Raw genomic sequence first — 22,257 nt, forward strand, 5'->3', positions numbered from 1 at the left:
TTGGTGTCCGAGTTGGAGCCCCAGCACTGGGTGCAGGAGCTGTTTTGCTCGGTTTGTTTTGGCCAGCGGAAAATGGGGCTGGTGGTGTTGCAGGTGACAGGATCCACCCCTATTGCAGGTGACAGGATCCACCTGGCCTGGGTGGCTCCCTGCATGGAGCCATGCCCATGCCAAGGCCCAGCAGTGCCCCCCGGGCTGGCATTGCCTGGCAGAGAGGCAATGTGTGCCTCCCCCATCCCGCAGCATCCCCAGCGGAAGCGGCGGCCGGCGTTGTCCTGGTGCCCTGCTGATGACCCAGAACCGTGGCTGAGCCCTGCTCTCAGAGCTCCTGCAGCTCTTGGCTGCTTCTCCTCCTTCCCACGTGTGTGAGAAGATCCCCTGGGAGGGCAGGGGGTGGCTGCGGGGTGGCCTCACCCGCCGGTCCCTCGCTGGCACCGGGATGTGAGCGGGGCTGTGCCGGAAGGCTTTGATCTCCTCTCGGCAGCCTGGGCGAGGGGCTGGGGCTGTTCTCTGCCTGCTCTGCTCAGCTCTGCATTCCCGTGGAGCCTTTTCCTTCCCGGCTCATGCTCCGGGGCGAGACCGGAGTCTTTGACCTCCGTCTGCTGGGTCTGAGCCAACCTCCTTTCCAGGCTGGTCTCGCCTGTGTCAGCTAAGTTTAGACTGCTCTGGACATACCGTGGCTGATGCCAGTGGCAAGGAACCTCCCAGAGGGAAGTAAAACAAGAGGTTTTATTTAAATTTGAAGTGTCTTAACACCATTGTTTGAATACCCGGGCGATGAGTGCCCTTTTTTCTGGGTCTGAAATGGATAAATCCAGGCTGTGGGAGCAGCAGGGTGCTGTAGGTTCCAGTTCCTCCTGTCTTCCTGCAGGGAGAGGCTGTGCTGGAGCTCGGGGTGGGTGCGGAGGAGCCGGTCCATGCTGGGATCTCTGGATCCAGCTCCATCCTCCTGCACAGAGGGGCTGTGAGCCCAGCCTGGACCGCGTGGCTGGTTCCTGCACGGGGCAGTGTTTCTCTGCCGGCTGCAGCAGCAGGGCCGGCACAGCCCTGGGGTGGCAGGAAGATGCTCGGAGCAGCTGGGAAGCAGCTCAGGAAAGCCCTGGAAGGGACCCCACACCCTGAGCTCCGATAATCCAGCCCTTCCCAATCCTCTCCGCGGCTCTGCCGTGCTGTGGCCGGATTTTAGCAACGCCAGCCGAGTGTTGCAGGCAGGTGAGGCAATCGCTGCCCTGGGGAGAGGCGGTGCAGCGGTGCCGGCACACCTGGGATGGGGCCGGGAGCGGGGACACAGCGCTGATTGCCGGGGCTGGTCACCCGTGCTGTGCCCCCCGGCAGTGGGTGAGCCCTCGCAGGTCCATGGGCAGGACCGGCAAACCGCAGCCCTGATTGCTCACACCTTTCCCATCCCATCCCATCCCGTGGGGTGGGAACCAGCCGAGCCGGTGCTGGGAGGTGGAGGCAGGGAGCTGATCTGCCCAGCACACCCCTCATCCCTGCTGGATGCTGTCCTGGAGATGTGCCTTTCCTTCCAGACCTTCTTTCTCCCGGAAAATTCCAGATTTAATCTCTCAGCACTGCCCTGGCTGGGGGGTCTGGGGGGCTTCCAGCTTGGAGGGGGAAACTGCCAAGGAAATTCCCTGCACGGAGGATGCTGCTGTTAATGGGCTGGGAAGTTTCACTTCCAAGCTCTTGTCGTGGGGTTTTGTGTGTCTGGATGGATCTCACCCGGCTGGGGGGCCGGGGAGGGGGATCCTCCAGCCTCAGCTTCCCACAGGGATGTTTGCTGGGGCAGGAGGCTGAGTGATGAGATTTGGGGTGGGTTTGGCTGTGGACAGGCTGAAATGAGTCCTGGGATGTGATCTGTGTGTCCTGCCCCTGGGTCAGATAAGCCCAGGGATTCCTGGAAGAGGGGGGGAAGTGGGAGGGGGGCTCTTGGGTGAGATGGTTTGGGAGATTCTGAGTGAGAAGCAGGATGCTGATCCCAGCAGGACAGGCTGCAGCTCCCTGTGGCCCCTCAGAGCACAGCCTGGCTCTGTGGCTGCCAGCAGAGGTGGCACAGGTCTGCAGAGCCTGTGCTGGTCCCTGCAGCCGTGCCTGGAGTGTCCCTTTGTCACCCAGTGTTTATCAGTGCTCTGAGCCAGCGAGCTCCGGGCGCTGGGAGGCCACAATTGTGTTTATTTTGTTGTTTTCCTGTGCGTGACAAGCCTGCATTTCCATTTTTCATTTCCTGTCGAGCCCTGTTTCCCTCTGCTGAGTCCCAGCGTGCCCTGCCTGCCCTCCTCTGCTCAGATGAGCGTTTTTTTAATGATGCTGGGGAAGCTTTTCCAGCCTCCCACAGGTGATGAGTGCTGTGTTTTGCACATCTGCAGCACCTGCGTGGGCTGTGTTCTCTCCCAGCTTCTGTTTTGCCCACCTTGAGCTCTGCTGGGAGCCTTTTCCCCTTCCTCAAGCTCTGCTGGGACCCCTGCCCAGGTTGGGGGCGTAATCCTGGCATGGCTGGGACTGAAACCAGCTCCTCCAAATCTCTTGCTCTGCCCTTGCTCCCCCCAGCCATCCACCCCACTCCTGCCTTGATCCCAGGGGGATTTTTGTGTCCTATCAGGCTGGGACTCATCTTAGCTTTTATTAATCGTTATTTGGGTCCGTTGTGGCCCTACAGAAATGCTTTGGCCAGCAGCTTATTTTTCCCTGCAGGAAGCTGTGTACAAGGGCTGCCTTGGCTGGGAGATTCCAGCTGACCTTGGGCAGTTTTGCTCCTGGTCAATCCTGTGGGAATAACTCCTTTCCGTGCGGGGTGGGGTCGGGAGGTCTTCCCAGCCTGCTAATGAGTGTTAATTAGTGCCCCCCGTGCAGCACCCCAGTGCTTCAGGCGTGTTCAGTTGCCACAGTGATGTTGGGGACAGCTGGTGTGGCCCTGGCTGTCCCTGTGACCCCGCCTTAAGGCTGTCCCTAAATAAATCCACCCTTCACCCCAGACGTGTCCAGGATCCACTCCCTGCCTCTGGCAACACCCTTGGCATGGCTGGAACTGCCCCATCCCCACTCCTGGGGCTGCTGGGGTGTCCCAGCTCCGGGGTGACAGCGCTGGGGACAGCCAGGGGTGGCCCAGGAGGTTTCAGTGCCGGCGCCTCCAGACGCTGCTGCCCGGGGGATGTTCCGTCCTGGCCGGCTGCTCGGGATGCCTCTCGTTCCTGCCGGGAGGGCAGTTGCTGTGCTGGGAGATCTGGGATTCCTGGATGCTTCGGGAGCTGGGGGCTCCCCTGACACCCCCCACCCAGTCTCAGCGTGCTGCTGGAGGCAGCTGGAGCGATCCTCCCTCCTCCAGGAATTCCTGGCGTTCCCTGAGCTGGGATGCTTGGGGATGGGATCTGGTGGCGTCAGACCCGCTTCCCATTAACCCCCTCGGGGCTGGAGGAGGGAAGTGTCCTTCTCTCAGGGCTTTGGGGGAGCTCAGTGGGTTCTGGGCTGAGTTCCCCCCACCTCCCTCCTGCTGCTGGCATTTTGGAGCAGCTGCCTGCTTGCCGTGTCCAGTGGCCATCCTGGAGGGGTCTGGTCTCTGCCAGGAAGGGAGGATGGAGATAAATAAGGTGGGATCTCTGTCCCCCTGGATGGGCTCAGCTCTCCGTGCCTGTTTGGGGCTGTTGGAGAGGAAGGACCTGATGTCCCCTCATGTCCCCTCCATGGGGCTGTCCCACCCTTCCTTCTCACAGCCCCTTTGTCAGCAAGAATCAGGATTTTTTTTTCCCCCTTTTTTTTTTCTTCCTTTAGAGGAAAATTCCATTGTGCTATTTTTAGTGGTGACAACTTGGCTTCTCCCAACAACTTTTATTCTGCTGCTGGCGGGTGAGGGGGGATGGCTGGGATGCCAGGGATGCAGAGGGCACCAGGATGGCTGGGATGCCAGGGATGCAGAGGGCACCAGGATGGTTGGGAATGCCCCTGTGGTGCCAGGGATGCAGAGGGCACCAGGATGGCTGGGAATGGCCCTGTGGTGCCAGGGATGCAGAGGGCACCAGGATGGCTGGGAATGGCCCTGGGATGCCAGGGATGCAGAGGGCACCAGGATGGCTGGGAATGGCCCTGCTGGGGATGCAGAGGGCACCAGGATGTCTGGGAATGGCCCCGTGGTGCCAGGGATGCAGAGGGCACCAGGATGGCTGGGAATGGCCCTGCCAGGGATGCAGAGGGCACCAGGATGGCTTGGAATGGCCCTGCCAGGGATGCAGAGGGCACCAGGATGGCTGGGAATGGCCCCGTGATGCCAGGGATGCAGAGGGCACCAGGATGGCTGGGAATGGCCCTGTGGTGCCAGGGATGCAGAGAGCACCAGGATGTCTGGGAATGGCCCCGTGGTGCCAGGGATGCAGAGGGCACCAGGATGGCTGGGAATGGCCCTGCCAGGGATGCAGAGGGCACCAGGATGGCTGGGAATGGCCCCGTGGTGCCCGGGATGCCGAGGGCACCAGGATGGCTGGGAATGGCCCTGCCAGGGATGCAGAGGGCACCAGGATGGCTGGGAATGGCCCTGCCAGGGATGCAGAGGGCACCAGGATGGCTGGGAATGGCCCTGCCAGGGATGCAGAGGGCACCAGGATGGCTGGGAATGGCCCTGTGGTGCCAGGGATGCAGAGGGCACCAGGATGGCTGGGAATGGCCCTGCCAGGGATGCAGAGGGCACCAGGATGGTTGGGAATGGCCCCGTGGTGCCAGGGATGCAGAGGGCACCAGGATGGCTGGGAATGGCCCTGCCAGGGATGCAGAGGGCACCAGGATGGCTGGGAATGGCCCCGTGGTGCCAGGGATGCAGAGGGCACCAGGATGGCTGGGAATGGCCCTGTGGTGCCAGGGATGCAGAGGGCACCAGGATGGCTGGGAATGGCCCCGTGGTGCCAGGGATGCAGAGGGCACCAGGATGTTTGGGAATGGCCCCGTGGTGCCAGGGATGCAGAGGGCACCAGGATGGCTGGGAATGGCCCCGTGGTGCCAGGGATGCAGAGGGCACCAGGATGGCTGGGAATGGCCCTGCCAGGGATGCAGAGGGCACCAGGATGGCTGGGAATGGCCCTGCCAGGGATGCAGAGGGCACCAGGATGGCTGGGAATGGCCCTGTGGTGCCAGGGATGCAGAGGGCACCAGGATGGCTGGGAATGGCCCTGCCAGGGATGCAGAGGGCACCAGGATGGTTGGGAATGGCCCCGTGGTGCCAGGGATGCAGAGGGCACCAGGATGGCTGGGAATGGCCCTGCCAGGGATGCAGAGGGCACCAGGATGGCTGGGAATGGCCCTGCCAGGGATGCAGAGGGCACCAGGATGGCTGGGAATGGCCCCGTGGTGCCAGGGATGCAGAGGGCACCAGGATGGCTGGGAATGGCCCTGTGGTGCCAGGGATGCAGAGGGCACCAGGATGGCTGGGAATGGCCCCGTGGTGCCAGGGATGCAGAGGGCACCAGGATGGTTGGGAATGGCCCCGTGGTGCCAGGGATGCAGAGGGCACCAGGATGGCTGGGAATGGCCCCGTGGTGCCAGGGATGCAGAGGGCACCAGGATGGCTGGGAATGGCCCCGTGGTGCCAGGGATGCAGAGGGCACCAGGATGTTTGGGAATGGCCCCGTGGTGCCAGGGATGCAGAGGGCACCAGGATGGCTGGGAATGGCCCTGCCAGGGATGCAGAGGGCACCAGGATGGCTGGGAATGGCCCTGTGGTGCCAGGGATGCAGAGGGCACCAGGATGGCTGGGAATGGCCCTGCCAGGGATGCAGAGGGCACCAGGATGGCTGGGAATGGCCCTGCTGGGGATGCAGAGGGCACCAGGATGGCTGGGAATGGCCCTGCCGGGGATGCAGAGGGCACCAGGATGGCTGGGAATGGCCCTGCCAGGGATGCAGAGGGCACCAGGATGGCTGGGAATGGCCCTGTGGTGCCAGGGATGCAGAGGGCACCAGGATGGCTGGGAATGGCCCCGTGGTGCCAGGGATGCAGAGGGCACCAGGATGGCTGGGAATGGCCCTGTGGTGCCAGGGATGCAGAGGGCACCAGGATGGCTGGGAATGGCCCCGTGGTGCCAGGGATGCAGAGGGCACCAGGATGGCTGGGAATGGCCCTGCCAGGGATGCAGAGGGCACCAGGATGGCTGGGAATGGCCCTGTGGTGCCAGGGATGCAGAGGGCACCAGGAGCCTCCAGCTCCTAAATCCAGGCTCTTCATGTGGCCCCTCCCTGGAGGCTGGATGAGCTCCTGGATCAGCTCCTTGCTGGGAGCTGAGGATGTCACCTCCATCCTCAGGGGTGCAGAGGGTGCTGGGCTAAGGAGGAACCTCAGCACTGCTCCCCTTTCCAACTGGGAGCTCCCAGAGGGATTTTTGGCTCCCTGGTTCCCAGCTGTCAGGGGCACCAGCAGCAGCTGGCCTGCTGGGTTTGCTCTGCTCAGCCTGCAAAGTGATACCCCCGGTGTGTGTCTGTCCCTGGCTGTCTGTCCTGGAGCTGTGGAGATGGTGGACACGGGGTTGCTTCCATGAGTGTTTTGTTTTTGTTAATATTTTGATGGATAATTTGCTGTGGGATGTGGGTTGCTCTGGGGATGAATCTCAACACGTGGTGAGAGAGCCAGGGCTCACCCTGAGGGGAATCTCCTCACTGCCCTGAGTTTCAGGGAGCTTCCCCCCTGGTTTTTGGGGGGAATTTGGCTCCTGCAGCACATCCTTGCTCTATTTCTCTGCCCTTCCTCTCAAAAGCTCAGATGCTGTGTGGGAGCCCAGGCAGGATCATCCTGCACCGTGTGGTGGGTCTTGCTCAATCTGCTGGGATCTTTCCAGAGAGGGAATGGGGAGAGCAGGATCTACCTCCATGACAGCAGGTTTCAACACTACTGATGATGATTATATTATTATAATTATCATTGCCATTATTGTCTCTTTTATTGGATTTAACAGAAGCCCTGGTCCGTGCCTGGTGGACACCAGTCCTGCTGAAGGGCAGCAATGAGCAGGTCAGGCACTTGGATCCATCCCCCTTGGATCGCTCTGGGCTGGTTCCTGCTGCCAAAAATTCCTTTAAAACCAGTCAATCTCCTTTTCAGCTTTGTAAGCCCCTTGCAGCCAGGGCGAGGCGCGTGTCGGGGGGCAGAGACAGGAGGGATCTGCTCCCCATCTGCTCCTGCCTCTCACCTGGCCCATTTCCCCAACATTTCATGGCACTTTTCTGATGGCTTCTCCCAGACTGTCAGCCTGGTGTCAGTCACCAGGGTGGCTTTTCCCACAAGGATGGGAACCCATCTGCCCCTGCCTGCCTTTTCCTCGCCTTGAATCCCATTGGTTTTTTTTCCCTTCCCCTCCCAATTCCCTCCACCACGCTCCTTGCTGGAAATATCCCCAGGACATCCAATCTCTGAAAGCTCTGGTGTGGAGGGGTGGGAAGGGGATGCCGGGGGGCCCTGGTGGTGCAGGGCAGTTGCTGGGCTCATTTGCAAAAAGGGGGGTGGCCTCAGCCCTGGGAGGCTTTCATCAAATAAGGCAAGGCTGCCAGTGGTCAAAGGGTGACCGAGAGGAGTCCAGCAGGAATGCTGAGCTGGGGACAGTGGCTGGAGCTGCTGGGTGCCCCGATGCCACCCAGCTGAGCAGCAGGGTGCGTTGGGCTGGAAGATGAACTTGGAGAAGTACAAGAAGTTCCTGGATGGACTCGGCACCCTGAGAGGTATTTGTGAGCCAGGGCAGGGAGAGGCTGAGCAGATGGGTGCCACCATCTGCCATCGATCCCCATCGAGGAGGAGCTGCTGGGGAGGGAGGGAGGGAGGGAGGGAGGGGAGCTGCTCCCGGGGCTCCTTCACTTCCCTCTTTTGTCTCTCCTTGGCTTTGGAGCTGGGCACAAAGGAGCTCTGGGGCAGCAGCCGGCCCAGCCCTGCGAGCAGCTCAGGGAGCCCGGGGAAGCTGCTTGGCAAAGAACTGGGAAAGGAATTGAGCTCAAGTTGCTGCTCCAGGGGAGAGCAGGCTGCAGTTCCCACGGGCTGGGGGCTGATCCTGCTCTGCTGAGCTGTCCTCACCGTGGGGCTGCAGGTAGATGGTGGCACCCGGGTGCAGATTGCTTTTCTCCCACTTCACTTCTTTCTAAAGCTCTTTCCCAGTGCTCTGCCCTCTCCTGCCTCTCAGGCTGTCCCTGGAGAGCCAGCTGGGACACCCGATCGTGCTGGGCTGGCCCCTGGCAGGTGGCTGGAGGCACGCAGCCCTTGTCCCACTGTCACAAGCAGCGAGCCCGGGCTGCAGGAGAGCAGCTCAGCTTACCTGCAGCTCTGAGAATGCTTTTTCTCCCCTTTCTTTCTCTATTTTTTTATCCTCCCTGCTGTCAGAGGAGCTTTTTTCCTCTGGAATTCCCAGCCAGCCTCATCCTGCTGCAGGAGTTCTGCTAGGAGGAGAGGAGAGGAGAGCAGAAGGCACCTGGAATGCCATCGCCTGTCACCCAACAATGCTGTCATTGACTTGCCCCTTTTTACAGCAAGGCCTCGGCTGGGCTTTACCAGCTGATCCCATTGTATAACAAAGGTGAATCAATTCCATGTTTAATTTAGCAGGGAGCCAAGGGAGTTGTCACCAGCGGGCTGGCAGTGTCCCCACCCTCCCGTGCCGCCGCCGCCGCTGCGAAGGGTTAATCCCACAGCTCTGTGCTGACAGCTGCCCTGAGTTATCGAGTCTGGGAGGAATATAATTCACTTTCTTCTGCTGCCGTGGTGTCCATCATGCATTTTTCCTGAGCCTCGCTGCAGCTGGCCCTGGGAATCAATGTAAGAGGAGCCCGGAGTGGCCATGTGCCGGCTGGGAGTGCCGGGGGTGGTGGCCAGCTCTGTCCCCTCCATCTCCAGCCCCTTGGCAGCCGGAGCAGGGATGGCTGCTGGAGTTGGGTGTGGGGTTTGGGTGCCCTTGAGCCCCACTCTGTGTTTTGGGGCTGCTGCTGAAGCTCTTTCCAGCCTGTCTCCAGCTGCAGCTCGGCGAATTCCCGTCGTGCCCGTGAGAGCGAGGTGCAGGGAGCCAAGATGACATTATTAATTGTGTTTACAAGGTGACTGCTTGCAGGAGCTGAGCTGGCAGCCTTCCCCTCTCCAGGTGCTGCCCAGAGCCCTGCTGGGAGCCTTGGCTCCCGTGCTGGCTCCCACATCCCAGAGCTCGTGGCACTTTCCGTTCCCGCCAGCCCGGAACAAGGACATGGAAACGTGGGTGGCACGTCCCCAAGAAGCCCAGGCTGTGTGTTTTGGTCTGTTTTGCTGCCTCTAGACCCAGTGATGACGACTTTGTCTGTCACCAGCTGTGCTTACCGCAGCCCTTTGTGGTTTTAATTCAGTGGGGTGGAGGCTGGAAGTGTCCAACCTGGTCTGGTGGAAGGTGTTCCTGCCCGTGGGGCTGAAATGGCCTTTAAGGTCCCTTCCAACCAAACCAGTCTGGGATTCTCTGCTTGGAGGAGGCCAAACACTGCTTGAACCAGCACAGTTTGAGCCCTTTCACGCTGCTGGGGGGCTTCCCAGTGCATCCAGGCACAAAAGGGGTACCCACAGGGAATGTTTGGCTCTGTGGTGCTCACTGGCGTGGGGATGCTGTGCCGTGCATCCTGCTGTCACTGTTTGGCATTGCCATGGATCCAAGTGTGCTCCCAGCACTGAGAACAGCCAGCCCAGCCTGCCCTTGAGCTACAGGGCTGGCCAGAACTGGAGGAAAACAAGGTTTTATTGCTGGAGAGGTTTCTTTTCCCTTCACCCCCCTCATCTCTATTCATCTCCCCGGGGAGGTGGAGGCAGCAGCGGATATTGGAGCTGGGAGTGTTTCATATGTAAATGCTCGTGTGTGTAAGTCCAGGCCCCTGACCCCCGGCTCCGTGCCAGCATCCATCCCTGTCAGCCCTCCAAGGGGCTTGGAGAGCATCCCAGTGCCCCCAGCCCGCCCAGCTGGGATGGGGCTGGGGGGCCCTGCCAGATCCCTGTCCCCATGCTGGGGACAAAGGATGCTGCTCCAGGGGGGACTTTGCCCTGTGGCTGTGGGGTCACCCAGACTTTCCACACAGTTTCCATCTTGAGTTTCCTGGGGCAGCGTCAGTCACGGCCCCGAGATGACCAGATCCTTTGGGCTTGGCTGAGGAAACCCATTAGATTACAAATTTATTGCTGGGTTAATTTTACCAGCGAGCACGAGGCCGGCTGGTTTCGCTTTCTGAGGAGTTTTGTTGTTTACTTGGTAGCCGGCTCAAACCTGGCATCTCCTGGGCCCTGTCTGTGCATTGCCAGCTAATCTGGCTCCATCTGACCTTGGAGCTGCCACGTGCTTTCCCCAGGGGAACCAGGCTCAGATTTTTCCCCGTGACCAAGGAGTGGGTCCACGCTTGTTCCTGTCACCTCACCATGGCACAGGTGCCCGCAGTGAGGAACTTTGCAGCTCTGCCGAGTTTCTGCTGTTAAAAAGGAGGGATTTGGGTGTTTGGTGCTGCCTGAGGGGGATGTGTGGGGTCAGAGCAGGAGGCAGGAGCAGCATCCTGCCCTGCTGTGTGCCACAGTGCTGGAGTGGTGCCACAGCTCGTGCCCTTGTCACTGTTTGCTTTCGTCCCATCCTGTGGTGGCTTCCCCGAGGAGCAGACGGGGCCGCCCAAGGTGGCCGGGTGTGATAAGAGATCCAGGGCCAACATCTTCCCTGGGTGGAGGCCCCGGTGAGTTTTGGCTCTGCCAGCCCTGTGTGTGAGGAGGATGGGGCTGGTTTTTCCTGGGAAAGGGTGAGGGACACTTTTCCAGCACAGCCACCCATTGAGCTGTGCCCTGGGCAGCCCTGCCAGGCAGGGACACTCACAGGCTGTGCCCTAACTGAGGATCTCTGCTGATTTACAGCTTTCCCACCACAGCTGAGTGGTGCCAGGGATGGTTTTAGCCCCGGAGAGGTCTGGCTCAGCCCTGCTGAGGGAATCTGCTGGGCTTGGGCCAGACTGGAGGGGTCCGGCAGATCTGGGGCTTGAACGGAGCGGCCAGAGCAGTGTTAGCAACTGGATTATTTCATTTGCTTTTTAACAGGGATTAAGTTTCTCTGCAGGAGACGAGGTCTCTAGGGAACAGAAGTTTTGGGCTCCTGCCTCCCCCTTTTTTTTAATCCTACATTTCTCTGTGCTGCTGCACGCCAAGGCCAACTGGCCGGGAGCTGGCGGGAGCAGCTGGGATGAAGCCTCACTTCAGGGCACAGCACAGCCATGACCTGGGGTGTGATCGAGCTTGGAAGGACCAGGACCAGGTCCTGGGTGCTGTGGGGAGACAGCTGTGGGTGCTGTGCTCCCTAGACCCCCCTCTCCAGAGGCAGGGTGCTGGGGCTGGCTGGCAGAACCAGCCGCCGCTCCTTCTCCCGCCTCCCGCCGGCGCTAATCAGGTTTCACACTGCTTAGTTTGGGACATCTAATGAGATCAGGGCTCAAGGTTGCTGCCTGCCCTCCATCTGCAGAGGAAGAGGAGGGAATCGGCTGCTTCCTTCTCTTTGACCTCCATTTCTCAGAGCAGGCTTTGCACATTTCTGGCTCCACCACTGCCGTCCTCGTGTTGGCAGCCTGGCGAGGCTGGGGAGACCCCGAGCTGCCTTTTGGGGCTCACCTGGGGAGACCCCGAGCTGCCTTTTGGGGCTCACCCGGGGAGACCCCAAGCTGCCTTTTGGGGCTCACCTGGGGAGACCCCGAGCTGCCTTTTGGGGCTCACCCGGGGAGACCCCAAGCTGCCTTTTGGGGCTCACCTGGGGAGAACCCCGAGCTGCCTTTTGGGGCTCACCTGGGGAGACCCCCAGCTGCCTTTTGGGGTTCACCTGGGGAGACCCCCAGCTGCCTTTTGGGGCTCACCTGGGGAGACCCCCAGCTGCCTTTTGGGGCTCACCTGGGGAGACCCCGAGCTGCCTTTTGGGGCTCACTTGGGGAGACCCCCAGCTGCCTTTTGGGGCTCACCTGGGGAGCTGCAGGCAGAAAAAGGGGGGGACCCACAACTTCCTAACAGCACCTTGGGCAGTGACCTCTGAGCTTTATTTGTGAGGAGCAGGACGAGGCCACCATGAGAGCTGGTGGCCATACCCAGGGACAGCCCAGCCCTGACCCCCCTGGCCCCGACACCCCCATTGTGTGGGGCCTGTGCAAACACAGCAGCCCCCAAACAAAGCCCAGCCAGTTCCCACTAGCCCAACATTTGCCTGCCAGGCAGCCTCTGCTTGGCGTTGGAATAACGAGCCTCTCTGCAGAGACACCGGCTCTTTTGTTAGCTGGCAGAAAAGGAGTTTTGATGCCGGCCGTCCCTCCGCCCCCCGGCTTTCCTGCTCCCTAAGCCGCTGCTGTGGGAAGTGCAAAGCTTGGACTTGAGCTGCTGGGGATGATCCCAGTGCTTCCACTCTGATCCAGCTCCCCCGAGCAGCTCTGCACCCTGAGCAGCCACAGCACAGTGGGGTCTGCCTCCTCCAAGAGGGGCTGGGGGCTGACACCTAATCTGGGGGGTTTTCCCAGTGTTCAGGGCATTCCTGCTGCTCGGCTCCTGGGCAGGCAGTGGGTGCAGGATTTGGGATTTGGGTTGCTCCCCTGTGCCTCTCCCCTCTGCCGGGGTTTCCATCCAATCTCCTGGTGGGGGCTGTTTTTTGGGTTTTTTTGTTTTTTGGTGGCTTTCTCCCCCCACTGCCGAGGTGTGCTGGGAATTCCAGAGCGGGTGTTTACCCAGCCGCGGAGAGGAGACGGCGGCGGCTCTGTGGAGGTGTCCCCGTGGCCGGAGGGGCAGGGAGGGACCCGGAGATGGCATCGCCTTCCTCCTCCTCCCCCGGCCTGGGAAAGAAGCCACCTCTCGTGTCAGCACAGGCCCCTGGGAAGGCGTGCAGACGTGTGTGTCCTCTTGCACGTGGGTGTGCGAGCAAGCCTTCCTCTGCCCAGGGCTGGTGCTGCTCCCTCCCGAAGAGCCCGCGCTGTTTTCTGCCAGGAGACCTTTCCTGTTCTTTTCCCTGTGCATCCCCATCCTCACCTCTCCCCTCTCATCCAGCATTTCCAAGTACATCCAGGATGGCTCCAAGCTCTCCGTGCAGCTTCGATCTGTCAAAGCCTGTCCCTGTTCCCTCCTGCCCTCCCCATGCAGGACGATGCCACCCAGTCCGTGCCAGCTCCGCGGGGTTCGGTGCTTTCCGTGGATTTCGTGGCATCACTCAACGAGCAGGAGCTGCCAGCGTCCTCGGAGGGGTGACAAGCCACGGGAGGCTTCCGAGAAGCGGGAAGCGATGAAATAATGCCTGAGCTGCTGCGTCAGCAGAATCCCAGCAGCCTTGGGGAGGGAGGTTTGTCATGCTGGGAAGGCAGCGCTGAGGTCACCCCCCCCTTCCAGCCTGACGCTGGCTCCCAGGCTGCAGGGAGAGTTCCAAAGGCCAGGCAGTGCTGGGGAGAGCTGGGAATGAGATGTGTCCAGGCTGGCTCTGTGTGCACGTGGGCAAGGGTCTGCTGGGATCTGTGTCAGGGAGCTGGGTCACTCTGGGGGACGCATGGAGGGGTGGGCACCCTGCTGGGGCTGGAAGTGCTGCTGGCTCTGGATGCCCCAAGAAAGGTGCTCAGTCTGGGGCACCAAAAAGCGAGCCCCACCAAGGAAAGGAAGGTGATGCCTTGGAAGTGCCAACTTCTGAAATGTGTGAGCCAGTTCCTGATCCTGCTGTGTAGGGAACGGCCTCCTCCTGAGTTATTTTTGAGGTTCTTGAGGCCCTGGGTTCTCCTGTTGGCTCTGTCCATCTCACCGGGGCTGGTCCCTTTGGATGGCCCCCGTTGGGATGTCACATTCCCGCAGACCCCGTAACTGCTGCTGTGCTGGGGGTTTGCCCTCCAGCCTGGCAGCAGGAGTTCATGCTGCTGGGGAATGATTAAGTCATGAGCAGGTGGCCCTCCAGCTCAGCTGTTTGCCTTTGCAGGATGAAAGCCACAGGAATGATGTTTGCTTCCAGCCTTGCCTGGAACCTTCTTATCCCTGCCCTCCACCTCTGTATCCCACAGCAAGGGGGTCCTGGGGTGCTTTCCCACGTCCCCCCCATGCAGCACTGCCAGCCCTGCTGTGGGAAGGGAAGTCTTGTCTTTTTTAAAAGATTTTATTCTAATTTTGGTGCCCAGACGTCTGCTGGAAAAGGGAACACCTCTGTTCTTATCACTGGAGCTTCCTTTTGTTCAGTTCTGATTTTACCACTGATGGTGCCTGGGGGGGTTCCGAGGTTTCCTCCCAGCCCCTTCTCTCTGCCTTTGTTTTGCTGACCTTTGGAAGCTCCTCTGTGAGACATTTGCAGGCAAATATTGATTTGTACTGCCCTCACGGTGCAGACTGGGGGGAGTGGTGCAGAACAGCCCCCAGCCCTGGGTGGGATGGAGCTGCTCTGCTTAATCCAGGTGAATCCCACCTCGAGCTCCCGCTATTCCTGTGTAAATGGGGAGCAGTGGAGGGATTCTCAGAGCCAAAATCCCTATTTGCACAAACCCCTGTGCTTGGGACGTTGGTTTTCCAGCACCACAAGAGCTTTGCTGTCTTTCTGTCTTTCCACAGTCCCGATTTTTACCTCGCTGGAGTTGGGTGCTGATGCCCAGGGACCCCGCGGGCTTTTCCCTGTCCCTCCCAGCAGGAATGTGGCCGCCGGGGGATGATGAAAGCCAGAAGGAAATGTCGAACGTGGGGAATGTGCCCGCTGTGCCAGGAGCCGGCTGGCGAGGGCTCCCCGGCTGTGCCTGCACACGCTCGGGCCGGTGATTCACCGGCAGCGGGAGGGGATGGGGAGCAGGAGCCGAGGAGCTGGGCAGCGTCGGGAGCTGTGACCTGCCTCGTTCCACCTTGTTTTTTAATAGCCCGGATCAGAAGAAACGTCATCTTTGTTCTGGCTTTCCTTTCCCAAGGCTGCTGGCGCCGCGGGCAGGGTGGAGCGGGGCTCCGCACCCCGGCGGGGCCCTGCCCGTGCTTGCCGGCAGAACGGGGTGCCCCGGCACGTGCGGCAGCCCTCGGCAGCCGGGGATGTGCCCTGCTGAGCTGGCTGTCTGTCTGTCTGTCCGCAGCTGCCTTTGCTGTGGTTTGCCAGGAGGGTGTGATGCTGCGGAGGGGGGGAATGATCTCAGCTGAGCTCTGGAGAGGGGGGGGATGTGCTCCATCCCCTGGCTGAGGGTGGGGAGCTGTGTTTGTTCCAGCCCTGTGCCCCCCTCCAGCCCCTTAGGTGATGCCTGAGTCTGCCCCCTGGACAGACTCCTCGACCCACCTGCCCCTGGGTGATGCTGACTGTGATTTACCCGGGCACCCCTGATCCAAAACCTGGACTCTCCTTCCCCTCCTGGTCGGTTTTCAGCCACTGCCATAACTGACTGAGATTTGCTCCTAAAGCTCCCAGAAAGGAGGAAAAAACAACAGAAAGGGGAAAAGCTTTGCTGAGGAAGCAGGGCAGGAAACCTGGCTCCTGTGCTGCAGTCACGAGTCTGTGCGTGCTCAGCACTGCTGCTGGACAGGCCCTTTACCTGCTGTGGGGACCGGGGTGCCTGGTGGGCAGGGTGGGGTGACCCTGGTGACCCTTGGGGCAGAGAAGCCCTGCAGGGCACTCCCAGCTGCTCCCATGTCCAGTTTTTCCTGCTGCAGGCAACGGGGGGGCTTTGCTGGGCTAGGCTGGGGGGCACTGGCAGCACCCCCACCCACCTGGGCACGGCGGGGTGCAGGCAGAGCCCCGCAGCCATGCTTCACCCCAGCTCGCTGCTGCCGGGTGCCAGCTCTGGCTCTGTCACAGCCATGCCCACTCCAGCGTTTCCACAGTGCCACCTGGCTGCCACCTCCCCGGGCTGGGACACACAGCCCTGGCCGGAGCTCTCAGAGCTTTCGCTGCCTTCTGCGAGGCCACGGCAGCCAGGGGATGAAGGAGCAGCCCAGAGGCTTTGCCCACAGCCATGCCAGGGTGCCTCCATGCCCTGAGTGGTGCCAGGGCACGGGGCTGTGCCCGGCTCCTGTGTGACGCTGCCCGGCAGCTTCTCCGGTCATATAAGGAGATGCCGGAGCCGGGAGCTGAGCGGGAGCTGATCTCTGTCGCCTGAGCATTACTCACTGGGGAGGCACAGGGAGGGGGGAGGAGCAGCCCAGGACACCCAGAGCTTGGCATGACTCAGCTCCAGGCAGGAGCGAGGGGGTCCGGGATCTGAGTCCCCCCTGCTGCCCCTTGGGGTACCCCAAACCCAGGTGGGGGGCAGTGCTGGGGTCCCACCGTTGTGAGGGGTGCAAAATGCTGCCCAGGGCACCCTGTGCAGCAAAGGGGTGCCCTGCAAGGTGCAGACACCCCTGTGGGAGGGCAGGGCCTCTCCCCTCCCCAAATTCCTGTGTGGGCTGGAGATGTGTCCTCTCCCCACCCCTTTCCTTTCCGGGCAAAGCTGCCTTGCAAGGAACTAAAAATGAGCTGTTTGTGTTTTGGGTGCTCAGGGTGGTTTCCATGGCAGGGAGGGGGGGTGTGGGAGCTGGTGGCTGCATCCGGAGCTGGGTGGTCCCCAGAGCCTGGCAGAGTCATCCCAAAACCCAACGTTGGCTCCTGACACCCCGGGTCAGGCACCTCCTTCCTGCCCTGTCGGCTTCCTGCAGTGGGGAAAGGAGAGTGGAGTGATGCTGTTAAACTGAGCTGGAGGAATTTGGGATCACAGGAATCCCCAGGATGGCCTGATGCAGCAGAGGGATGTATTGATATAAATATACATTTATATAAATATATTCAAAAGTTGGGCTTGGTGATCCTTGTGGGTCTTTTCCAAGTCAGGGCATTCTGTGATTCCATCAAATTATATGCATAAAAAGAAATAAAAACATCTACTTACATACAATTATATATATTTTAAGAATTTATTTCACCCAAAGCCTCCAGCTGGAGCAGCTGGCAGCACTCAGTGCATTTTATCATCCCCTCTGTGCAGGAAACACCCAGGAAGCCCAAGAGCAGCTGAGCCCCCATGGTTGAGGGGATGTGGGAAAGCAGCTCCTGCTTCCTGGACCCTTTTCCTCTGGCAGATCCCAGCTCCATCACGTCACCAGCTCTCATCTGCCTTGCAGGAGGCTCTTTGGCCCTCTCAGGTTGGACCAGGGGCCCATTTATGGTGGCCTCGTGGCTGCCTCGTGGTGGGTCATTCCTCCTGAAGCTTTAACAGAAACCAGACATCTTTGGGGGAAAACTATGCCAGGATATTTTTCATCCAGGCAGGGATGGAGCTCTGGAGAATATATTGCAACAGCGCCGAGCCCCGGGTTAATTCTGTATTTTTTATCACCCCTCTCGTTGTCCCAAAAGATGTGGGGGCTGCAGGACCCCCAGGGAAGGATGCAGTCATGGATGGTTGGATGGAAGGGACCTTAAAGATCATCTCATTCCATCCCCTCTGCCATGGGCAGGGACACCTTCCACCATCCCAAGGGTGCTCCAAGCCCTGTCCCACCTGGCCTTGGACACTTCCAGGGATCCAGGGGCAGCCACAGCTGCTCTGGGCACCCTGTGCCAGGTTTTGGAATGTTTCAGGCAGTGTTTGGGTCTGTCAGGTTTTGCTTGACCTGGATTTCTTTGTGTACCTGTCTAGCTGGTGGCTGTTGGGTTTGGGGACCTGCTCAGGGTTGTAAATATCATGTAATTTCTGTTTGCACCTGGATGAAACCCTGGACCTCATGGTTTTTCCCAAATGTGGAGCGGGAGTTGTGAGATGACATCTGATGCTGCATCTCCTGGTCAGTAAATCCTGAGCTGAGATTCCTGGCTCTCCCACCCCTAAATCCTGAGCCAGGCTGATGCTCTGCAGCTCTGCTCTGTGCCACCCTCACCTGAACACCTCCCTGAGCCCCAGCAGAACAACCCCCTCTTGTCTGAGCCCGGGGAGAGAGAAGCAGTGAAAAATGAGCCTTGAATTCCGCACAACCTCCATCCAAGAGCCACTCTCTCCCTCTGGAGCTGGCAGCGCTGCGTGTGAGGGGCTGTGAGCTCAATCCAGGCTTTGTGGGAGCCTCCCCAGCCCGTTTGCTTGTGGTTACGAGGGCGGAGGGGCCGGGCAGGCACCGGCTGCTCTCGGTTTCCCTGCGCCGTTCCTGGCACCGCCGGCAGAGGAAGCGTTTCCGAGCAGAACCGAAACCATGAGTAACAGCCAACACCACGGTGCAAACCGTTAGTAAACCGGGCTGGGCTGCCCAGTCTGCCATGCTGGGGGCAAGCAGAACACCCAGCCGCGGGAAGGGTGGGGGAGTGCACAAACCTCTGGTGTCAGAGCATCTTTTGGGGTGTTTCCTCACGCTGGAGTGTTCTTACGTTATGCAGAGCATCCAGGGTGGGTGATGGGGATATGCTTGTGCTCCTCAACCCCCAGAAGGCCAAATTTTGTCACCGTTGCTTTCAGCCCCTCGCTGGGCAGAGTTTCCTGCGGGCAGACACGGCCGAGTGTGCCGGGAGCTCCTGGAAGCGCTGCCTCCCTGTCCCGGCCGCGCTTGGCACCTCCGGCTGCTGCTGGCAGGGGACGCTGCTGACTGTCACCCATCGCGGGGGGGGGGACACTGAGCTTTTGTGCTTGTCCCAAACCCCCCCGGTGACTTCGGGGACGTTGTGGCGATGCCTCCACGGCAGCTGCTGCCGCCGATATCCCCTCGGCTGCGGCTCCTTCCCGGCGGGGCTGGGAATGGATATTGAGGAGATGACGTCTCTCCCACCAAGCGGGGAAGGGAAGGAGGGGGGGAACGACGAAGTTTGGCCGCGAGAACTCCGAGGAAAGATGTTTGAGCCGGCCTGACGCTCGCTTTTCTCCCTTTACCCGCCCCCTCTCGGAGCTCCCAAATCTCCCAGTCCCAGCGGCGCTGGCTGTCCCAAGCCCTGCCAGCTCCGGGGACGCCGCAGGACACAGCCAGCTGCGGGCAGAGGCGCACGCAGGGACTTTTGGAAGTTTCTACAGGCAGCAGCTCAGCCCCCATCCATCCACCCACCCACCCATCCATCCCCTCACCCTCCCGGCCATGCCGGGCTCCAGCAGGAGAAGGAAAGTCGGAGCCGGGCTTGGGCTGAGGGGCCGGGAGTAGGAAGCGATGCCTCTTTCGGAGAGCTCCTACCTGCCCCCCGCTGCCTTTGTCCTGAGCCACGTCCTGGGCATCGCCGGCGTCCTGTACTGGAGGAGCCGGAGCAGGGAAGGTAGGGCAGGGAACGGGGGGTGCTGGGGGGGCACGGAGCGCTAAAATGGCCGGCATGACCTGGCACGGGTCGTTGTCCCTCCCCAGGAGCCGTGGCAGCGGCAGGGACAGGGACAGGCGTGGCTGTGGGGAGGAGGGAGGAGGACACGGCAGCGGGGAACGCTCAGTGGGCTCTGAACCCCAGTGGGGACGGGGGGCAGAGCTTTGAGAGCCTAAATTTGGCCTCAGCACCCATCGCCGGCCTGTGTGGGGCTGGGGGCGAGTGGGATGAGGGGGGATGAAGCTGTTTTTTTGTCCGGCACGATCCCAAGACACGTGGCTGGGGTTCTGCCTTCCCTTCTGCCCCCGTGGCTCCCACCCCTGTCCGTGCCAGCGGCGGCTCCCTCAGCTCCCAGCCCCGGCAAGACACAGCCCCGGGAGCTTCTTCCGGAGCTGGCACGGCCTCGCCGAGCAGCTGGGGCTGACCCTGCCTCAGTTTCCCAAAATAGGGCCCGCACATGACTGCTCAAGGAGGGCGAGGATTTGTTACAGGGGTGTGGGATAGCTCCAGGCCCCAGACAGGGACTTGGGAACGCCTTCTCCGTCCCGACCTCTTCCCCCTGGGATTTGTTTGTTTTGATTCCTCGCTCTTTCTTTCCAGCCGTGCTTGTTCTCGCCGGTGCCTCCGCATGGGGCCCTTTCCCCGCGTCCATGACCGATTCCCTCTTTTCTTTCCCTTTTTTTCCGTGCAAAGGGGCGGGACTGCGCAGCCGGGCAGCGCCTGCAGGCTTTTCCCTGGATGCTGCTTTGGGATCCGCTTCTTCCTTTCTCCCTCTGAGCTACTGGGAGAGAGGGAGGTGCAGAGGGAATTGCACAAATGGCATGCAGAATTCGCCCTGTCACCCGCTAAACCCAGCCTTGCTGCAATTCCTCCTGCTGACCTGCCCACTTAAATCATCTCCAGTGTTGTCCAGGGATGTTCTTGGCTCCATTTGGGGACCTCTTAGGTGCTTCCCAACTGGACTATCTCTTCCCCATGCTGATCTGCTGCTTCATCCTACTTGGAGAAATGTTCCCCCCCACCCCCAAGTCCACCCCTTTTTGAAAAAATCCTGGAGTCAGTGTTGCAAGCAGCAATTATATTCAAAACCCGTTTTTTTTCACTACTTTTTCCCAGAAAAAGGGCAGGTAAAGCCCAATCCTGGAAGATCAGGATCATTTTGCAGCAGGTTTTTTGCTCTGTGATGCTCAGCCAGCTCTGCTGAGCATCTGCCCTGCTCTCCTTTGCATCACCACATCTCAGGTGTCTCCCTCATTAAGTATCTGGGTGTTGGATACTTTTCCACCACAGGTATCTCTTGTGCATTCTTCCAGGCTGAATCAGGCTCCGTTTCCTCTCCCTGGGTGAAAGGCTCTGTAAATCCTGCCCTGTTGGCTCTGTTGTCATGATGGATTATGTCAGCTCTCAAGTTGGCAGCCAGCATGTTTTAAATACCTTGTGCTCCTCAGCCAGCCAAATTTTTTTTGCATATCCCCCCTCTCAGAAGTGCCAGGTTCAAAAAGCCCCCTGTACATTCTCATTCTTTGCTTGTTTTGAAGGGAAAACTCTGGGTTTAAATGCTTAAAAATTTGGAGTTTTGGCTTTTAAAACCCCTCCTTTACCCCATGGCTGACTCTTGTTTAATCCCACTTTCACACTGGGCGTGGGCTTGGAGATATCCTCGAGATCTCTGTGAGATCAGTGCCCTGTCTGATGTCTCCTGTGTTCCTTTGGATTTAACAGCAGGAGAAAGTTTGGGAACCACTTCCCAGCTTTATCCCAGGAGCTGGTGGGCAGCACAAACCCCCTGGTTCCCTCCCAAGGATGGCAGAAGGCCGTGCCAGGGAGCTCTGTGTGTGGGTGGGATGGAGGGTGCAAAGGCAGGGTTGGGGTTAGGGATGGTGCCTGGCCAGGCACCTTTTATCCTGCTGGTTCCTGGGGCTGGGGCTGGGCTCTGGCAGCAGCCTGAGGCAGGAGGAGGCACACAGGGATGGAGTGTGGCAGCGAGCAAGGCCGGTGGTGATGGAGGAGAGATCTGGGGGGGAGCAGCAGCTCCTGGCTGGACATGTTGGGAGCTGCTGGGGACAGGCAGGCTACCAGGACAGAGGTGGCTGCAGGCAGATGGGAAGGGAATTGTCTGTGCAGGGCCTTGTGGTGGTGCTGGAGGGGTTCTCTGGCACCCAGCACCTGTGGGAGCCATCCCTGTGATGATGGGAAGTGCCTGGGGATGCTGAGGTCCAGCGGGATGGGGAGTGGGAGTTTTTCTGTCTGTGCTCAGCTGGTGCCCCAGCAGCTGTGGGGCAGGATGGTTTTCCCTGCTTCCTTTCACTGGGTGGGTTCAAGAGCAGAGGAAAACCCCCAGGCCTCACCTTCCCCCTTGAGCCTCTGTGGGGGATTTGTGCCACGGTGTCCCTGGTCCTTTGGGATCCCCAGTTTTGGGATGCAGTGAGCTGAGTTCTGATGAGCAACGTTAGGAGAGGAGATGGGGAGGGAATTAAACCACGTGTGATCCTGCTCATGGTCTCTGCTTGCTGCTGATGCTCCCTGTGCCACTGCCACCAGCCCTTGCTCCATGCCCTGTGTGAGGGACCTGAGGCTCTGCAGTCCCTTTTCCTGCCACTGGTTGTCTTTGGAGTGGGACAGATTTTCCTTTTCCCTGTAATCTTCCCTCTGTCCCTGCCCTACCTGCCTGCTGTGCTTCTGCTGAATGTCCCTGGATGGTGACAGGGTGGGTTTTGGTGGCTGGGGCCAGCAAACCTCTGCTAGACCAGGGAGAGGACGAGCATGGGGGGGATTGCAACAAGTTATTTGTCAGGGTGACTCTGGAAAAGATTAGCTGAGCAGAGATAAGCTTGCAATGCCTTAATATTGTTAGTAAGCAGTAACCAGCATTATTATTAGCTCAGCTGATAGCACGGGCCCTGGGGCTGGGGAGGTTTAATCTGGTTAGAGCCCGGGAACCACCCGGAGGAGTTGAGTCAGGGCACAAAAAAAGCAGAGGAAAACCCCCCATTTCTGCAGGACATGGGAAGAGAGATCTCGTGGAGCAGCCTTTGGGCTGTGGGCACTTCTGGGATGCAGCGCTGGAGGCGGCTGGCTGC

At 60.0% G+C, this 22,257-nt stretch overlaps 1 protein-coding gene and 1 long non-coding RNA gene across 14 annotated transcripts in view; one reads left to right on the plus strand and one right to left on the minus strand.

Annotated features, from left to right (window-relative positions):
- The window catches only part of MACF1 (microtubule actin crosslinking factor 1), a 144,346-nt gene that overhangs the window by 8,558 nt on the left and 113,531 nt on the right, over window positions 1–22,257 (plus strand). For 2 of the 11 annotated variants that reach the window (XM_059868561.1, XM_059868567.1), the window contains exon 1: window positions 19,016–19,138. The exons of the other annotated variants lie outside the window; for them this stretch is intronic. In XM_059868561.1, the coding sequence (XP_059724544.1) occupies window positions 19,036–19,138 (103 nt within the window). In that variant the 5' untranslated portion in view covers window positions 19,016–19,035. Of the gene's footprint in view, window positions 1–19,015; window positions 19,139–22,257 lie in introns of those variants that run through there. 11 annotated transcript variants of the gene reach the window in all.
- On the minus strand, window positions 16,812–19,237 carry LOC132338745 (uncharacterized). 3 transcript variants are annotated; one of them, XR_009489528.1, is made up of 3 exons: window positions 19,060–19,237; window positions 18,219–18,629; window positions 16,812–17,123 (listed from the first exon to the last, which is right to left on the minus strand). It is a non-coding gene; the product is annotated as an uncharacterized LOC132338745 (long non-coding RNA). The 3 variants fall into 3 exon arrangements; XR_009489529.1 differs by having other exon boundaries at window positions 16,812–18,380; XR_009489527.1 differs by having other exon boundaries at window positions 16,812–18,629.

Source organism: Haemorhous mexicanus, chromosome 27 (genome assembly GCF_027477595.1).
Source record: "Haemorhous mexicanus isolate bHaeMex1 chromosome 27, bHaeMex1.pri, whole genome shotgun sequence".
Classification (NCBI taxonomy): Eukaryota; Metazoa; Chordata; class Aves; order Passeriformes; family Fringillidae; genus Haemorhous; species Haemorhous mexicanus.